The sequence below is a fragment of the Fistularia commersonii genome, chromosome 2 (genome assembly GCF_037954325.1).
Source record: "Fistularia commersonii isolate RoL2024-O1a breed Wild chromosome 2, RoL_Fcom_v1.0, whole genome shotgun sequence".
Taxonomy (NCBI): domain Eukaryota; kingdom Metazoa; phylum Chordata; class Actinopteri; order Syngnathiformes; family Fistulariidae; genus Fistularia; species Fistularia commersonii.
The window spans coordinates 20,305,565-20,325,285 of record NC_141285.1 but is presented as its reverse complement, the minus strand read 5'-3'; the positions used below and the strand labels follow the sequence as shown (position 1 = coordinate 20,325,285).

Here is a 19,721-nt window from a genome sequence, read left to right as displayed (position 1 = left end):
ATTTTCCTAATTTTAGATTCTTATCACGCCGACATTGGGTTGCTTTAATCCTTTAATTTTTAACTGGTTAGGAAAAATGGATTAACATTTTGTCAACATCACCATTTACCAGAAAATGTACTATTAGAAACTAGTTAGCAGTACAGAACATTTTTTCGCATTTTTCTTTCTCTCAGACAAATGAATTACATGCTGTTAAGTAATTCTTTGCTAGCCCCGCAGCAGGGAGCTAGAGCTGGAGCTACAGCAAAAATAGAAGACTAATAATTATAAATAATCATAAAATAACAACATACAGCCGTTGATATTAATATAGCATTTATCAATACATTAATAATTTGGCTCAGGAATAGAAGAGTAATCATAAAATGGGGCATTCAAGCATTTATATTTAGTCCCGTGATACTTTTTTATTACACACGTCCAACATTAGAAGAGCACAAGGTCAAATCTAACCAAAGAAAATCTTCTGGGAGGCCCAGAATTAACATTTCCCTTTTTGCTATCTATCTACAAGCATCTAAGCTCCAGTCTGCAAAACGTCACATGAAGTAACACACCTTCATGATCACTCGTTTCAATTACTTTTATCAGTTTATTATAACGTTTCAATTCAAAGTGACACGGTCGCCGCGCCGATCGCATCTCGAGCAAGTGAACACGGAGGAAGTGAACCTCGTATTGCGCTTTTAAAGCCGATACGTGAAATTGTCAAAGCTCATTATTTGCACAATAGTAATTTCAACAATCATTTTCCCATGGATTTTCATTGATGATGGATTTAGTTTTAGTAAAAGCATTTTCAGACTCCACTGCAGAAAGACCCAGAGGTTGGGTTTTAAATTCTATTAGGGCTAAAACAGCTGGCTTCCCTGAATTGAGGGGCAAAGTGTAATAAAGGAGTGCCAATTCATTGCGGTCTCCTGCAATACATCCAGCAATCACTTGCATTAAATGCACATTACATAAACAACTGCCGAAGCCTCACCTCTTGGGCTCCCATTTTTCATTGTAAATTTTAATACATAATTTGATTTTTATGTTGTGATGGACCTTGCTCCATAATTTATTTCACCTGTTAGAGAAATAAATTGCAGTTTTACGCCATTGCGTCTTGACAGGAACATTATCATGACGCGCCTTTTGCTGTCTGTGCATTTATTCAAATTACAGAAACAAAATAGTGTGATTATTTTGTAACAGATTTGTGTAATTGATCATTGCTAACCTAACATGATTAGAAACTGAGTGCTTCATTCCTCTTTTTTAAAGAGGGCAAAATTGATCCGGTGCATAATATAGTCATAAATGTTCATCTAGCCAAACTCTCACATGGTTGTCAACTCTAGTGTAACCCCCTTGTGCATTATTGGCATTTTTCTTTTCCGGAATGCACAAATATCAGCCAGGGTGCGTGCACAGGCAACAGAAAAACATTCATCTTTTGCTGCATTGAAACAAATGTGCATTGAAATGAACATGACTTCAAGAGCTGTTGCAAGGGTTCGGTCCTGTGGGTGAATCAAAAGAGGACTATATTTGATCTCATTTTCTTTTCAGCCACGACCAGACAATCCAAGGTTCAGGCTATTGTCTCTTTTTTCTTTTTCGTCTTCTTTTTCCCTTTAAACCAAATGTGTCTGGAAATAGACCTGGTTCAGCGGAATGGCAGCAAATAGAATTAGTGAGTGAGGCAATTCTTTGATTTAATGTAAATCTGCCAAAATGGGCCAAGCTAACAGTCAGATAAAGAAAAGGAGATAAAAGAATAATAAGAGAAAGATGCACACTGATCCCCTGACCCTTCCTCTCCTATACGAGGTGTATATTTGATTTTTGATGCCTCTGGAGCCAAAGGCTAATGGATCAATGGGAAGTTTTTCTGTTCAGGAGGTAGTGTAAAACCTCTTTTATGCTGAGGTTGTGTACATTAATAGGTACATCTGTTTCACACGTTGTGAAACGCCAATGCCCGCATAGCTTCTATATGTACCTTACGCTGCAGCGGTTGTTGAGCAACGCATCCACTAGAGGGCCGTGCCGAGTCCAGAGTTCCCCTCCGAGTTCTGTTCCAGAAAATGTGGCGGTGGAGGACCTGATGATAACATACATTCTGGTCACACTCAAGCACAGAGCGCATCTTTTCCCCTCAACGACGTCTGGTTTTACCGTTCCGCGTAACGCGTTTAGCAACGCATCGACAAGCTCCCCGTGATTGTATAAAATTACACAGGAAATGGAAGCAGAGGACGGAAAGAAAGCTCCGTCCGTATGGTTATCTTAACATTGATCATAAATGAGCCTGATTCCAGACTCTTGAGGGATTTCTCCTCACTTGTGAATTGTGTTTACAATGCTAGTACTTTCCTGTTGGCATGCTAAAAATTCAAGGATACATGTTGTGTTGTTTGGGCTCCAAGGTATACGGGGCTATAATGGGGAAAAGGATGGTTAAGGTAAATCTTATGGCATAAATTTTCTTGATTATCGGTATGCTCCTCTAGAGGGATTGCTGAGTTCAAATTTACTTATTCAAGATGATGACATAGCTACATGTTCCTCATCGTAATTGAGTATCTGGTAGATTCGATTTTTTGGGGGCATGATGTTTATTAATTTGTTTTGCCTCCCCAAGTAGGAGGTGGTTCCGAATGTATATGTTTTTTTTTTTTTGTTTTTTTTTTGAACATCCGCAACGTCTGAACAGAGAAAGATACAAAAGAAATGTTCTACGAACTTTATAAGAATGTCGTATTGCACTGTGTCACGATTAAGTGTCGATGACATACCTGAGAAAAAAAAAAAAGTAGGCTTTTGAAGGAAAATGAAGACACTCCTGTATAATTCCTTTGTCTCCCAGATGCAATTGTGTGAACCCAATTATTGCTAGTTACGTCGCAAGGTCGCCGACCGCGGCTCATTTAGAAAGAAGTGAATTTGCGAGTGATCTCCAAATAATTTGCTTTCCCTGTTAACAGCAATCAAGATAAAGGCGGTCAGAGAAGGAGGGGAAGACTTCTAAAAGACGAAGAGCTGGAAAAATTGAAAGTTAATCAATTTGATCTCATTGCTCGACCATCCTTGTTACGGTTCTGCTACTATTTGTCTTTTTGAATGAGCCGGAGTTTAGTAGGTCTTTTTTTTTTTTGGCACGAGTCCCAATCAGGAGGAAGACCAAGGATAATATTTTCCTTCCGTCGCTACCGGAACGACGGAGCAGTTTCCTTGCTGAAATTAACAGCGACAGAGTGAGAACCTCCAAAGAGGCGGCGGCTCTAACAAAGGAACATTGGCTCCTTTACTTGCTGGAAGAGTTACTCCCATCAGAGAGAGAGTGTCAAAGTATCCTGAGGTCTTGTTCATCAATAGTAAGGTTGGGCTTGAGTTGGAGTCAAACAAGTGGATAGAGAGGAATTCGAAACCACCCGTGGCTCTTTTGCGGTGAAGAATGAGGTGACCTGTAGGGTGAACTAGGGATTTTACCACTTATGGGGTGTACATGTCCCAGCCCTTAGCGCTGGTCACAATCTTTGGGTTTTGAAGAATGACCAACGCTGAGAATATCCATTGCTCCTTGGCATGGAGAGGACTAAGATAAGTGCGGATATTTGGGGAGAAGACAATGCGGCCCCTCTTGTATAATTATAACATATATACTGTAATTTCTGGATTATTGAGCAAACCTGGATATAAGCTGCATCAGCTAAATATAAATACATACAGGACTGTATCAGAAAATTAGAATATTGTGATAAAGCTCTTTATCCTCTGCAATGCAATTAAAAAAAAGAAAAATTACTTTTTCATGATATTCTAATATTTTGAGATAGGATTTTTGAGTTTTCTTAAGATGTAAGCCATAATCAGCAATATTAAAATAATAAAAGGCTTTGCCAATATTTCAGTTGATTTGTAATGAATCCAGAATGTATGACATTTTTGCTTTTGTAATTACATTAAAGAAGATAAAGAACTTTATCACAATATTCTAATTTTCTGAGACAGTCCTGTATAAAGGCCATAGGTGTCCGTGTTGTGATACAAGATATTTACTCTGAATGATGTTACATAGAATTTTTTTTTTTTTCCAAAACAGTGCCTGTAACACAGCTGATGAAAAAGATTACTAATAAATAACACAAGGAAAAGTCCGTCCATCCATTCATTTTCTATCCCTGCTTTGTCCCACTAAAACCATTAAACTTGTCTTCTTCAGTGACAGAATTGAACAGCTTCAGAATTACTTTCCTTGGTGTCAGTACTAAATGTTTGGTGGCAAGAAGCTCGTTAGCCCAAAAAAAAACATAAATTAACCGCATAATTGTTTAAGCCGCAATGTTCAAAACCTCTTACAGTCTGGAAATCATGGCAGAAGAAATGTGAAGGGTTAAAATAAGATATATTAATGGCTTTTCACAGTACTGACCATATTGCCATTATTGTTCTCCACAGAAGAACAAAAGAAAGAAATTAGAAATTATTTGATCTGCACATAGGGTTTTTTCAAATTGTTTCATACATTGTTGCTAAGCAATCATGACATCCGAGAAATATGGAGAAAAAAAACGTATCTTTAGATAGACATGAATGCTCGAATTGTCCAACACATGCCCGTGCATGTATAGCTGTCATGCTAACATTACGTGATACATTTTGTTATTAATAACATAGATGTGGTACAGTGAATGTGAAAAAGACATGTTGTTGTTGTTGTTGTTGTTCACCAGCTCGATGAATTTGTGGAACCACTGTGAGGAAACTCTTCCCATGAGAGCTGATGCGTCGCACTTTGTTGGGCTTCCAGCTGCTTTTAGTGACCTGCGTGCTGAGGCTTCTCGACGGGGCTCCGGGTCCCTGGAGCTGAACTCTCTCGTCTGATTTTGGGGAGGTTGTTTGCTTGATTCAAGAATGAGGGCGTGGATCAGAAAACAAAGTCTCATGCTAAAAAAAAAAAAAAATATTTAGAATTAAGTACCATCTCAGACACGGGGTACGCAAATGTTCCTGTCGCCATCTATGGGGATATGGTTAAATCGGCTCCGCCCCGTAAAATATGATGATTTTATTGTTGCATTCGCAAGGAGAGACGTCTCGATTTTCGATTCCGACTGCAATGCAGCCCAACGGCTCTTTGATCACGACGCGCTCGTTGCCGAGCAGCTCCAGCCCAAGAGTTAGCTCTGGTTGCAGCTAAGAGTAAGAGTGAGAAAAAGATGTTAGAGCAACTTCATGCCATATTTCCTCCCTGATCTGTCGGTCTCTTCCTTTTTAAGAGCCACATACTGATAGCAGAAAAAAAAATACAGAAACAGTGATGAATCAAGAGAAGGGAGCGAGTTTCCAGCTGTGAGCAGGCGAGGAAATCCGATCCCGACACAGGAGGAGAGGAATTTGTTAAATTTTGAAATCTCAAACTTTTTTTTTTTTTTTTCTGCCCCCAAAAATTATGGCCGGGTAAATATGTTCAGAAATCAAACCTTTAATTCCACGTTAATCCTCTTTTCTGCAGCCCCCCGTCCACGGTTGACACGGTTACCCAGTAGAAAAGCGTGCAATGGGTTTGGAAAAACTGTTTGAAGTGCGATGTTTTCTATCGTGGTCCGAGGACAGTCATCACATGATCACCCTCCCTTGGCCGTTGGTGGATTAAAAATCCCAAAATTTGTTACGGACGTTTTTCCATCACTGCCCAAATCGCTGGCCCTCAAGAGAATAATGGTTTTGTCGCTAAAACTGTTACGAAAACAACGCGTTTTATTTATATATGTACATATATATATAAATATTTCCCAATCAACAGTGGCAACTCCTTGACAAAATTAAATTGTCAGAGGGGTTCTTGTCGAACTCTTCTTGTCGTAGCAAGTGGACTTGAATTTCTTCACTTGAAGATGTTTCACCCTTCATCCGAGAGGCTTCTTCCATTTTAAAAATCTATGGGGAGTTTCTCAATACAACTGCCAGGGTTTTGGGTGGGTCAAAGTTAGGGTGGTTTGTTATGTAAATGAAAAAGTTGACCAACAGAAACTAGGTCTAAAGGGGTTGTTATGTTGATGAGGATGTCGTTCCTTGGGGATAAAAGGGCAATTTTTGTGGAATGTGAAAAAGTAAAGGTAATCAAAGGAGTGAAACCTGTTGGATCACATGAACTGAGGCTCATGTGGTAGTTACCGGGTTCTGGGTCTGGTTAATCTTTCCTGGTTGTTTGGAGGGTGCAGGTGGGCCGTATGTGCAAATCAGTCTCGGTATTGATCCCAGTACGGGGTTATACTTTTGGGAAAGGTTGTGTTTGAGGTAAATGAGCATAACAACTCCCTTAGACCGAGTTTTCTGCTGGTCAACTCTTTCATTTACACAACAAGCCACTGTAACCTGGACCCGGCAAAACCCTGTTAGTTATATTGGTTAACTCCCCGCAGGTCATTAGAACTGAAGAAGCCCTTCTGATGAGGGGCGAAACGTCTTCAAGTGAAGAAATTCAAGTCCAGTTGCCATGATGAGAAGATTTCGCAGGCATTCGCCTTTACCTGGATGACTGGGGGCAACTTCTGCAATGATAAACTATTAAATTGGTAAATTTGTAGGTGACTAGACAATCATCACATTTTTTATTTGTCTTGTTAGAATTACATAAAATCTGTTTGATATTTGAATCTGGTCTGAGGGATTGTAATCGCCTCGCCACCATATTTTCTGCAGTACCGCGTTGACTAAAGAACTTCTTTGAGAGACAAAACAGAATTATTGTGAATTGCCATCTTGACATTGAATATGACTACATCTAAGCGATGCCCTTTCTTGACCTGAGCAGGTTACGTAAAGACGAAAGCATGTGCGTGCAAGCCCTCATGTGCCTGTGTTTTAAAAGAAAAAGGATTTCACATGAGAGAGAAAACCCGGGGCGATTTCAACCTGACTGTAAATCGCCTAAAAAGGGTTGTTTCTGCACACCGTTTGGACATTACATTCAGAGGCAGACAAATGCAAAGAATTGCTGTATAACCTCTAGAATGCAATTTTCAAAATTCCCTCCTCTTCTGCACTTTGATGGTGCGTCACCAAGATCGCCATTATGAACAAACTGCCCATGCTGATCAGGTATCTTGTCAGGTGGCTCCAGTATATACTGAGAAAATACAATAGCACATTGTAGTGTGGTTGACGCTGCCATCTCACGACGAGAGGATCCCTGGGTTTGATTCCAACGGGGGTTCATGTGGAGTCTCCATGTTCTCCCGTGTCTGGTGCAGTTTCCTCCAGGATCTCCGGTTTCCTCCCAAAGTCCTAAAACACACAGTTGGTTCGTTGGAGACCCAAAATTGCCCAGATGTTCAAATGAGAGAGTGAATTGTAAGTTTCAGCTGGTGTCCGGTCCAGATTGAACCCCCGTCTCTCAACCAATGACAGATACCAAGATGTACAGCTACATGTCGAGACTGAATGAATGAATGAATGAATGAATGAATGAAAAATTGGCAATAAGGGGGTTGTATGAAGATGCTGCAATTTGTGTACATTTTTTTTGTCAATCTGTGACTCAGACTTACTTTATATGGGCTTTTAATAGCCCGGTGTGTACCCTTAAGATCATTAAAGATATAAACTCATTAATAGTCTATTTTATTTACACAGCATGAATAGCAGCGGGGGGAGCCTATCACAGCTGTCGTTTGCCAAGAGCTGGGGTTCGCCCTGGACCGGTGACAGGTCGATCACAGGGTCGCATATAAACACATACAACTATTCACTATTTCATTTACACGTGTGACCAACTTAGAGTCTGTGGGAGGAAACCAGAGAACCAGTAGGAAACCCGAGCAGACATGGGGGAAAAACATGGAAACTCCACACACAAAAACCCCCAGTCAGAATGCAACCGTGCACCAGCATTAAAAATACATCCGTTGACTTCATATTTGGGTTGTCTTGAATAATTTTAGCCATGTTTTGAGATGTTGGGAAAGAGAAAAAGAGATAGAGAGAGAGAGATCACATGTTGTTTGGAGGGCAGTTATCAAACTTACACTGTTGCAGTAATTGCTTGGCAACTCTTCAAAAATAAGAAATAAATTAATTAAAACTCAACAATTTAATTCTTAAGAAAACCAAGTGGGAATTATTATTATTCATGGTAACTAACTAAAATAGCATAGTAAACAAACACAGTGAATTTTCCTGTTTCCGGCGTGTTCATAATGCTACTTTGACCTGATGTGTTGACCGAGAAACATACTTTCACCGGTCAGACCAGGTCACCGTTTTTTTTTAGCTGTCTAAATTCCAGCTTTTCTTGTTCCTCGCTACATAACATCGGTTACACAGTGAGAAACCACACGTCTCACGATGTGACACAGAGTCAGTTTGTGTGCGCATCCGTGTCAGTACGGTCGGCTGCGTTGGATTTGTGCAGCCATATGCATATTTGAGTCAGAATGGCTTTTTGAACCCGTGTGTTATGTCTGTTAGCAGTACTATGGCTCTGAAGCACTGCATGACTCATCAAAGCAGATTCAATAGGGGAGGACATTCCCACACACACACACACACACACACACACACACACACACACACACACCAACCGTTTGTGAATAAATGGAGAGTTCTACCCCAGTGATTCAGTGCGATGCTTTTATTTATTTTTTATTTATCTTTTAAACGCGGCATGACTTGCACCCTCTGCCACAGCCGGGAACTGGTGTGTTCATAGTGAACCTTCCAACGGAAACATTACCTTTTATTTGTGTGTGTGTGTGTGTGTGTGTGTGTGTTTCTGTACAGTCAACAGTCCAACACACAAATATCTCCAGGGACAGCAGCACCTGCCCGTGGTTTAATATCCTGTAAACCCCAGGAAACAGAAGGACAGGAGTGCTTGTTGTGTTTTGTCACGCTTAAGATGAAGTGCAAAGAGCAAAGCCTGCCTTGAATCAGTTGGAATTACAACTGAAAGTACAAAAAAAAAAAAAAAAAAAAAAAAAAAGGAATAGAAATGCACGTGCAGCTGCAGAAGTGCAAGACAGGAGTTATTTTATTTTGAAATTCGATTTAATATAACTTCTATTTCCCCCTCCTGTCTTCCTCACCAGACATCCGGGGCTTGCAAACCTTTATGGACCAAGCGTCGCGGCTGGGCCTGGACGTGTCCCTGCAGAGGGTGGATCGGAACGTCAGCCGAGTCTTCACCGATCTTTTCAGCACGATGCGGACCGAAGACCTCAATCGATACAGGGACACTCTGCGACGAGCCGTGTTGCTCATGAGCCCTCGGGGAGCACAAGTGTTCATTCACCAGGTAGGTCTTATTAGTGAGACTTGAATTTGTTAGCGAATGAAAAGCACTGACGGGTCGAAAAGCAACATTTATTCAGTTGGATTTTTTCCAGGGGGGCCTTTTGGCCTTCGCAGACATGCAACAAGGACCTGTATTTGTTTACTTAAGTAAAGAGGCACTCATTTATTATATGAAATGGACATGTAAGATATTGCTGAATTCTGCATCAAATTGTTGAGTTCTGGTGTTTTTAGTCAATGTCTCATCTTTGGTTTGTGTTCTTTTTTTTTTCTTGATGGACATCCAAACTCACTGAATAACTCCTCATACAGACCAGACATCTTTATGCGCATTTTAGAATCGAGAAGGGTTTCTTGATTACCAAAAGAAATGAACAAAGAAGTACCACTGGTTCCTTTGCTGCAACGCCTCGATGGAATTTACCCATTTGTGGAACACCTTCTTTTTCGTTGATCCCACGAACCAATGTAGATTTATGCACCCCAGTTGTATGGGGTGCGCAACCGGCCGACCTCAACTCACCAGGGACACCAAACAGGGACACATTGATCCATAAATAACAGTAGGGGGAAAAATTAACACGATATGTTACGATATGATGGATATGAATGCATGGTTTGGAGGAAGGTACGGATAGCATACAGCATTCATTTGCTCATTCAGTTGTGCAGCAGCCAAACGCCGCAGCGTCATGATTCAATGATTTATTGACAACTAGTAATCAGTTTCTGTTTATCTAATGTAGAACCGAGATATCCGCAGTCCTGCACTTAAAATAACCCATATCCCAATGAGCAGCGAGCATACATGTCAACGATTAGAATCCTGGGGGTTGGGCGGGGTTGCGGGTCACAGCACCATTGATGCTAAATGATCCCAGCTTCAGTTGCACATTAGCAAACACGGGTCCTCTAATTATCCATTAAATCCTATGTGGTAGTTTTTAGGTTTGTCGAGCACGACTGTCAGCTGACTGGTTATGGATTGTTTAAGAAATAATTTTACCGTTAATGAAGTAACCATCAGCTTTATAATGGATGCTAATGATTATTGCAAGGGTAAAATTGATTTAACTCAATAGTAGCGAGTCAGGTTGGTATTTGTTCTATATTCAAGTATTGCTGTGTGTCCTTTTACCCTCATCATGCGCTCCCCTGGCTGTTCTCCAAAGCGGAGGATTCACAGACTTTTGGCAGGTGCTTTGAATCACAAGCGTGAAGCTAAAAGAAGAGTCGTGATTTTGCAGCTTTGACATATAAAGTCTGCGGAGGAGCAAGCGAGTCACTTCGCAAAGTCCACTGGACATAAATCCCTGAGCAGCGTGGGGCGTCGAACCAGCAGGACACGGTCCCTATTTTAAAAAGAAAGACATTGTTGATGTTAATGGCCTTAGACAGACAAGGATTAGCCAGTCTGTCCTTTCTCAAATCAGGGGCTCAAAAGCACTGAACAAAACAAAAAATAAATATAAATTTTTTATGGTGGCCTTGCCACTAAGGCAGCATTAGTGATGCTTCACTTGTAATAATTTTACTAAAACAAATGCGGCCGCCGTAAAACACGAAATGAGGGCAAGAACTTACAATATTAAAGACTCAAATAGGCGACATGGCAGCTGAACCACAATATTTCCAAGGGGAACTCATTTAATGCAGGTTTTGTTTTTAAACTTCTCATGCTACATAGACGAGACATGTGTCCAGACATAGATTTGTTTATTTGTTGGACCCACAAGACAAATCAGATGGATTAGAGGGAGAAGGGAGCGGCAAAGCTGGTAACTGGAGGAACGTCGGCAACGTATCAGAATAGGCCAAGTGTCAAAGAGGTGGCAGTCAGGCAAAGGACGGGAGGAGTCAGAATTTTTGGACAATTTCAGAAACTCATATAAAATCAATACCTGTCTCTGATTCTAACTGCTCTGTGATAAATATTTCAATGTGTTAATATATATTGGTGGGAAACGCCCAAGGAGATGGTGCTAGTCTACCAATGTGTTGCTCTGCATACTGTATCTAGGCTCAGTATTGACCTATTGACCTTAAGTGCCATTACTTTGCATCAAATCCAAGGCGTACGTCTTTGCACTAGATTTTTTCTCAGTTGAAATCTTTATCCGAGTTCCACTGCCCCGAAAGCCTGTTTTGCTGCGTCATCGACATTTCTGCTGTACTGTACATCCCTCAAGCTCCTCCGCAGCCTTTAATAATACACGAGTCTTTTGAAAGACCCTCTGACCCTGTATTATACTGCATTTAAAAAAAAATGTCCTTCAAAGATTTTTTCATCAGTCACAAGCACAAGAAATGTCTCTTAAAGCATTAAAGATGGCACAAAGATATAGAAGTTCTGCTTCAACATCCAATAGCTATACATCGATAATTTTTTTGAATTCCATTTATTCGTTTTTAGGTAATAATTCATACAATCTGGGGGGGATTTATTTTTTTTTTGTTTGTTTGATTGTTTATCTGGTTTTAGGGCTTATCATATCAGACAGTCCTAGTAGCTTAATGGTTGTGTGACACTGTTTGGTAAGGATTAGTCAAAGTCAGGACCAGTGCCAGGATGAGAGAAGGGGGGATGGGGGTCTTTTTTCACACAAAAACAGTAAGTGATCATTCTTCTAAGCCTATTTCAGTATTTTCTCCCATCTTAGGGGCATCTGAGCAGTGAAAAGCAGTCGTGCCAAGATCTGAAACTTGAGTTCCACACTGGCAGACAGCGGCCAGCCAACAAAACCCAGTCATAGCGGTGGTTGGCAAGAAGCAGGAGACAGCGGTTTTGATTGATAGGACGATCCCGTCCTACAACAGCGGGGAGAACATGAAAAGATCAGGGAATACCAGGAGCCAAGATAATCCAAAGTGACCCCAGAGGTAATGGAAGTAATTTGGGCTGTGACCTCCAATAAGACTCCAACAGATTCTAGAGACAAGGCGGTCTGTAGAGCCCTCAGACATGGTCCTGGACTACAGGTAGAGGACCCAGAACTGTTTTTCTTATACCGTATTTTCACGACCATAAGGCGCACGGCACTAAAAGGCGCAGTCTCAGTGATGTGTGCCATTACTGTATTTAACACACACATAAGGCGCACCTGATTATAGGGCGCGGGTTTTATATACAATCCACGCCCATACTTTCCCCTTTAACGTCCTCATGGTGTCCTCTACTACGTCCGCCTTACAACAACAACACACACACAAGCATACAAGTTTGCGTATTTAAAAATAGAGCGGGAGCAAACTGAGTTTGGTATTCACATTTTTTTTACCGGTAATCGTCATTAATCGAACCCATCGAAGTCCTCATCCTCTGTTTCTGATTGGAACATCTGCGCTAAATCTCCGTCAAACATGCCAGGTTCACTTTCTTCAGCATCAGAGTCACTTTCCATGCCGTGCGGCTCCTCGGAAATTATGCCGGCTTCTGCGAAAGCTCGAACAACAGTGGCAGCAGACACGTTAGCCCGAGCATCTACAATCCATTCGCAAATTGTGGCGAAACTCGCTCAGTGCTGCTTTCTACTCTTAGTGAAACTGTGGTCTCCAAGAAGACTTTTTGTACCCCGTTGTGCGTACCTTGTCGCTACCTTGTTGGTCCCCTCCTTCTCCACAGTGTGACTCACCGGGATGTCGAAAGTGAGCGGCACCTCGTCCATGTTGGTGATGTGGCTGGGCTGGATGTGTTTGTCGGCGATGTTTTCAGGGTTGTTAAAACAACGATGTTCTGCATAATGCACATACCCGTTCTTTTATATACAACCAACACCCACACTTCCCCTGATAGCGTTCTCATGGTATTCTCTACCAAGCACACAGGGAGCACTGCACTATAGGGCGCACCACACATTTTGAAGAAAATCAAAGACTTTTATGTGCACCTTATAGTCGTGAAAATACGGTATATTCATTAATTTTCTATACGGCTTATCCCACCCCGAGGATGACGGTTCAGCCGGAAAAAAATCCCACATTCTCTTGGGTATGAAGCGGGTTTTACACCCTTGAAGTCACTATTCAATAATCATTATATTACTATGCATATTAGCTGTGTGCAGTGACATCATGCCATTATGTGGGTGTGTGTTTTATCTAATTTATTTCTATTTTTACATATTTTTCCTTTGGATGTAGCAAATCCTAGAACAAAATTGTAGTGAATTAACAAGTTTGGTTTTTCGACGACACCTCACCCATACCTCAGTTTACCGCGCAATGTGGCGCAAGGCGTGTGAACTAGGTCCTAAACCAGTATGATGATCTCCACATCTCACCAAGGATGGCAGGTGTGCAATATGTCAATAATAAGTTGATTACCGTAATTATGAATGAACATAAACTAGAAGTTACTGAAATGAGTGTAGCAACACACTTGTCTTTGCTCTCTTGACACTTGGCAGTGCAAGCTGTTGCCTTTTAATTTTCAAACCACATTGAATGATTATGCGCTAACATGATTTGGCAGCAGTACACTTGTTTGGTATTGGCACCGGGAGACAGCGGAAGTCAACGCACGTAGATGCACACCGTCTACCTCGTCCTGCCCAAAACAACATCTTACGCATGAACACCTGCTGTTTTAGAAAAGGAAACCAGATAGTCAGCGGTATTGTGGATTTCTTTAATGTAAATTTCCCTGTGCAAAGTCCTTGTCTCCAATTCCTCGTCTGCAACACTTTTTTTTTATAAAACTGTACGCGAGTCATTGGAGAATGTAGATATGGTTTTATTTATGGGCTAACCATTTTTAGAAGCAACCCACAAACCTCAGCTTGAAAGATTCCAGTTTGAGACTTGATAGGTTTCGGCAGAATCCGGACCCAAATGGAAACATTATTCATTCATTCGTTCGTTTGTTCATTTATGCATCTGCTATACCGTTTATCTTGTTGGAGCCTTTCTAAGATGTCATTGGTCCAGAAGCGGGTTTCATCCTGGACCAGTTGTTGACGCATCTGAACAGTTCCGGGTCTCCAGTTCTTCAAACCCTCCCAGAAAGGCCTCCAGTCAGAATCCCACCAGGGACCTATGAAGACTTTATATTGTTGCCAGTTTGGATAAAAAGTTTGATTTTACAATAGAAATATGGAAGAGGGGGGATTGGAGAGTCCAGGCGAGGAGAGGAAAGCGCTTTGTGTTAGCCGCCTCGCACACACACGGTGAGTGAAAATACGCGCGAGAGATCCAGGACCCATGTTGCCGGGGGAAACACAAATGTCCGGTAGCGCAGGTGAGACATGGAAAAGCAATATGGCTCGATCACACACAAAAAAAAAAAAAACACAAAACACATGTGAGTGTGAGGAGCAATAGGTGAATATCAGGGTCCATATGCCACGGATGTGTTTGGCTTGGTGAGAAAGAGGCGTTACAAGCAGCTAGAACAAAAGCAGACACTCACCTGTGAAGAGATGGAACACACACACTCACACACACACACACTTACGAACACATAGAGAGACAGAAGAGGAAGGTAACCCTCTCAGGAACATGTAGGAGAGGGAAAAAGATGTGAGGAAACATAAGGGAGCCTAACAAGCTTCGCCTCACTGCTGTATCAGTCCCCAATGTGTATCGCCATGGCAGCGGTGAACCCGGGTCCATCTGCAGCACAATGACATGAGAATTACCACCTGCTTCCTGTAGTTGTGCACCCGCTGAGAAAAAAAAAAGCCCCAGAACGGGATCTAACTAAAACACACTTTCAGGGGGAGCGGCAGTAAATTCACAGATTTTCTAAAAGGCAATCTGGAATGGAGCAGTAACGCGCGATGTCGAAATCTCCTAAGATCTTCGGCGGTTGCAGCCGAAAACTGTCACAGGAGCTGGAAAACAGTGCTTTGTGTGATGATATATTCCCTTTAAGATAGGAAAAACAGTGAGAATAATATTAGAAACATTATTTCTTCCTATTTGTTGGACACCCCATACAAACGCATCCGCTTCTTCTTCTTCTTCTTCTACTTCCTCCACCTCCAACATCTCTCCGATGCACAAGTGTCCAAACCATCAAACAATCTATAGTTGCAAAATTCAAATACAGTATACCCTTGTTTTTCACTGGGGTTGTGTTCCAAAAAGAACCCGTGATAGGCAAAATCCGTGAAGTAGAAACCTTTATTTTATTTTTTTCCAATTATTATACAATTAAATGCTCTATTATACATTGCTGCTGTCGTTCTTATGTTTTTTTCTTCCTTCTTTATGACGCACAGGTAGAGAAGAAGCGGAGTGATTTTTTAGCCAATCAGAATGCAGAACACAATGCACGATGCAAATCTGTGGAGTAGCGAAACCGTGAAAAGTAAACCGCGTTGTAGCGAGGGATCACTGTATAGGGAAGGTAATATAATGTGGTCATTTTCATAGTAATTGACTTGTCATTGCCATTCATGTTCTTTTAACCACAGGGGCCAAAAAAAGCTACAACTCAGTCCCAAAGTAGGATATAATTCAAATAGGTCAGGTTTACAAGGTTGAGAGACCAATGAGATAGATTTTTTTGGGATCAATATTGCTGAGTCACAAATATCTGTGATGTGTCAGCAGTGCCTGCCTGATTCCATATTATTTGATGCACTGTAAAAGGCCTCTAGTTCTTTTTTTTTGTTTGTTTTCTCCTGAAAAGTCAAGGCAACTCCCAAATATTTAGCTAAATGGCTTTTGGTTTAATAGACGCCAGAATTTTTTTACAGAAACCCCAAACCCTGAGCGCTTAAATTAATTTTTCAAAGAGACAGATGTACTTCATCTGTCACTTAGATCATCTTGGTCCGTCCGTAGCCAGGACACATAAGTATTTCCATCACAGAGATGCCTGACATATTTGATTTTGAAATAATGATGATGAATTAATATGGTCTAGGGCTGTAATAAGAAAATATCTTTTTTTTTTTTTTTTTTTTTTTTGCAGACCTCACCATATCAAAAGATTTGAATCCCCCTGAGATATTTGGTGACTCGACGAAAAACTCTGATATCCATGCATTTGACAAAAAAAAAGTTACATCAATGCATATCAATGCCAAATCAGGCCGTTATAACCCTTTTTTGACCCTCATACGACTAACATGAGATGTCTCGGGGACTAGAAAAAAAAAAGGGCGTCTCCTAAACGGTGCTTTGAATATGTTTATACACATTAGATGTGATGGATATTTGTTTATTCACCCGGCCTTTATTAATACCTTGGTAACTGTTGTCAGGGAGTGCACTCCCTCCCCCAACACAGATGGGGATGGATGTAAATATACTAATTTCTAGGAGAACGGCGTTACCTTGCAGTGTTCAATATTCAACACTTTGAAAGCGAGAGAGAGAGAGAGAGAGAGAGAGAGAAAAAAAAAGTTGCCATGGAGACGAGAAGTTGACATATGTGTCTGGAACACATCAACGGGTGATATTTTATTCGTCGGCCGTCCATCTTCCGTCCAGTAAGAGCCGGAAAACAAAAAGTGCACTCGGGCACCGTAGTAAAAATGTGATCAGCGGTGGCATTGCTTAACCTTTCCTGAATTCGTCATCCGTGGTTTCAGCTTTTCACTATTTTTCTTCCCGTTCCGTCATTTCTTACACAGACCTGTGTGTGTGTGTGTGTGTATGTACTTTTCAGGGTTCCAACTGCTTATCAAAGGTCTACGACGACGGCCTCATATGCATAACTTTAATTTTTCCAACATATTCAAGTCACTCCTCCGTCTTGTACTTTTTACGTCAGCGATGTTCCCGTTTCCCAGGGTAACGCACGCCGTCATAAGTCAGTCATGACTTCCCCGTCTCGTGTGCTTTGAATAAGATGCACGTCACCGACCGCGTCCATGCTTTTCCTGTCCGAATCCTTGCCTCTTGGTCACCGTGTTGTCTGGCTTGGTCTGTGAGAGGATGTAGCGGTTTCTGTCAGCTCGTTCTTGCCTCACTCTTGACACCCAATTTCTCTATGTTTGCTTCAAGTGTGTGTGTGTGTGTGTCGGGGGACTTCACTTGAGTCACGCGAACCTCTTTAAAGGTGCGATTTTTTTTTTTTTTTTTGCTCACAAGAATCCATAAATAAATCCACAAAATACACATCGGGGTAAACAAACTCTCTTTTTTTTTTTTTTTTTTTACCCGAAATCTTAAAAACACTCAAATTACATTTTGTGACTCTGTGGAATCTGGGTTTAAGAGATTGTAATTTATTTGCCGCAACGACGATTAAAACGCTCCGAGCCGCCAGAAACGCCTCTGCTTGAATATAAATGCTGGAATTGAGATGCTAATACGTGTTGACATTACATGTAAAAAATGCAATTATTCTGAATATTTAAGTGAGCAGCTTCCTCTGGGTTTAAGATTTGGACTTTATTGCATAGGTCTTACAGTATTCAACGTTCGCGTTCTGCATCCCCGTATGCATGCCTGCGATAGTAATCTCCTCAGGGCGCTGCGAGGGCGTGTTAGCTCTACAGGCCGCTCATTGGATAGGGTAGCCGCGCAAATTTCGCAGGAATGGCAGGCGCCGCCGCCCGATGCCAGGGAACACGAGCCCGTCGCGGGAGGATAAAGTGAAGGGAAACAAGAACACCAGAAGATGGATTGGAGGAGTTAAGGTCAAAGAGGGAACGGAGGTATAGAAGCGGCGGAGAGTTAAAGTCTCTCAGGAGAGACGAGCATTGACAAAAGACAAAAAGCGCTGATTGGCTGATAGGATTGTTAATTTCTCCACTGTCATATTAAGAGGCCGCGATTTAGACACCAGTGGAAGTGGGTCGCTGTTGTGTTATGATCTAATTAGGGAAGGGTTGTTGACAGTTGTGTGTTTCTTCACCCTGTGATGTGCGAGTAACACAAAAAAAAAAAAAAAAAAAAAAAATGGGAGTTGATTATACTGGTGTGACAGTTAAAAGGACCTTCTCATGTTGGAAAATATATTCGGCCACGCGGAAACGCGGGTTTGTTGTGCCGACAAAAATAAGGCTAGATCTCGCCGCGTTACCGTCGCTCACTTTCAATTTGAATCCGACCTGGTCACACCAAAGCTAATTTGGGGGTCATAAAATACTTTTAGAAGAAATGAAAATACACAAAAATTAAATATTTACACCAAATGTAAAATGATAATGTAGTACAATTACCTGTCTGTGAACTGACCAATCAGAAGAGCTCACAATGAGGGAATTAAGTGTGAAAATTCCAAAGACAAACTCCCTTTCTAACGTTGCCGATGATATTCGAATTTGAACATTTATTAATAATAATTGCAAATAGTAAACTGTATCAACATTTTTAAGTTTCTTTTCAACTGAATTTACTAAAAGACGTGAATAAGCTTCACTTGCAAATCGCTTTTGATTCCCAGTGACACCTTGAGATACGACAGATCTGACACGCCGGAAGGCGTGGAGTTCCACGCTGAGCAAAGGTGGGAGGAAGAAAAGGTTTCCCCGCTCAGATGAACAGATCAACACCTTTATGATTTTATTTTTTTTACCCAGAAATGATTTGTTCATCTCCCAGGTCCCAGGTCTCACACAGCCATTTTGATTAATTTCAAAGCTTGTATTTAGGCGTATTAAATAGCGGAAAGAAATAATTATTGAATATTCATCTCTCTTTTAAATTGCTGCTTTTATGAATATCAGTTACTTCTTTGAACAGCTTTTTTTTTTTCATTTCTTTCCCCTTACATCCAAATGTTACGCAGCATCAAGGTACCACGAACATCTTTTTCAAGTTATTTTATCACCTATCGGGGTTTAAATTCCTTGAAACATGGAAGTTAATCTGTGAAAATGTCCTCGCAGCATTTGAACTTCTCTCTGGGAAGGCTTATGAAATAGTAACTAACTTGAAATGTAAATAAAAGTGAGAATTTAGCCTTTAAATGTATTGATTTTTTTCAGAAACGCTGTACAGTAAGGCACTTGAAGCGAAGGAGTTATTTTTGCCGTCACAAACCGACTCGCCGACGGCAGTGTCGGATTTTCTCTGCTTAAGCTAAAAACAAAAAACTAAAAAAATAGTTGAAGAACAAGCTTGACGGTGTCAGACGAGCTCCATGTGTTCTGCCAAACTCCTTCCTCAACCCTCATGGGTTATTGCGATTTGACCCCCATCTTTTGTTAAACCTGAGCTGCCGCGCTCGGATGGTTTCCGGTCACCTTGGCGGAGCATCTTCGCCAGGTGACAGTTTTTTGTTTCTTTTTTTTCCCCCAGCCTCCCAATATTTTTTTTCAAAGGGAAGAAAAGGGAAAAAGATATGTCAGAAGGTCTGGTATAATGCCACCATTTGGACCGGGTTATCCAACAGGACATTTGGTGGAAGTCTTTTTTTTGACTTGCCCTTTCCATAAAATAACACCTACAAATCTGGCTCTGAGGCAGAAAATGATTTATTTCTTCACACGGTTCCATGGGTTGTATTTATGTTGTACTATTTAAATCAC

The 19,721-nt window shown here is 41.2% G+C and overlaps 1 protein-coding gene across 3 annotated transcripts in view; it reads left to right on the top strand.

Annotated features, from left to right (window-relative positions):
- The window catches only part of grid1a (glutamate receptor, ionotropic, delta 1a), a 292,750-nt gene that overhangs the window by 190,765 nt on the left and 82,264 nt on the right, over positions 1-19,721 (top strand). For all 3 annotated transcript variants that reach the window (XM_086172135.1, XM_086172144.1, XM_086172127.1), the window contains one exon: positions 9,087-9,292. In XM_086172135.1, the coding sequence (XP_086028261.1) occupies positions 9,087-9,292 (206 nt within the window). The remainder of the gene's footprint in view (positions 1-9,086; positions 9,293-19,721) is intronic.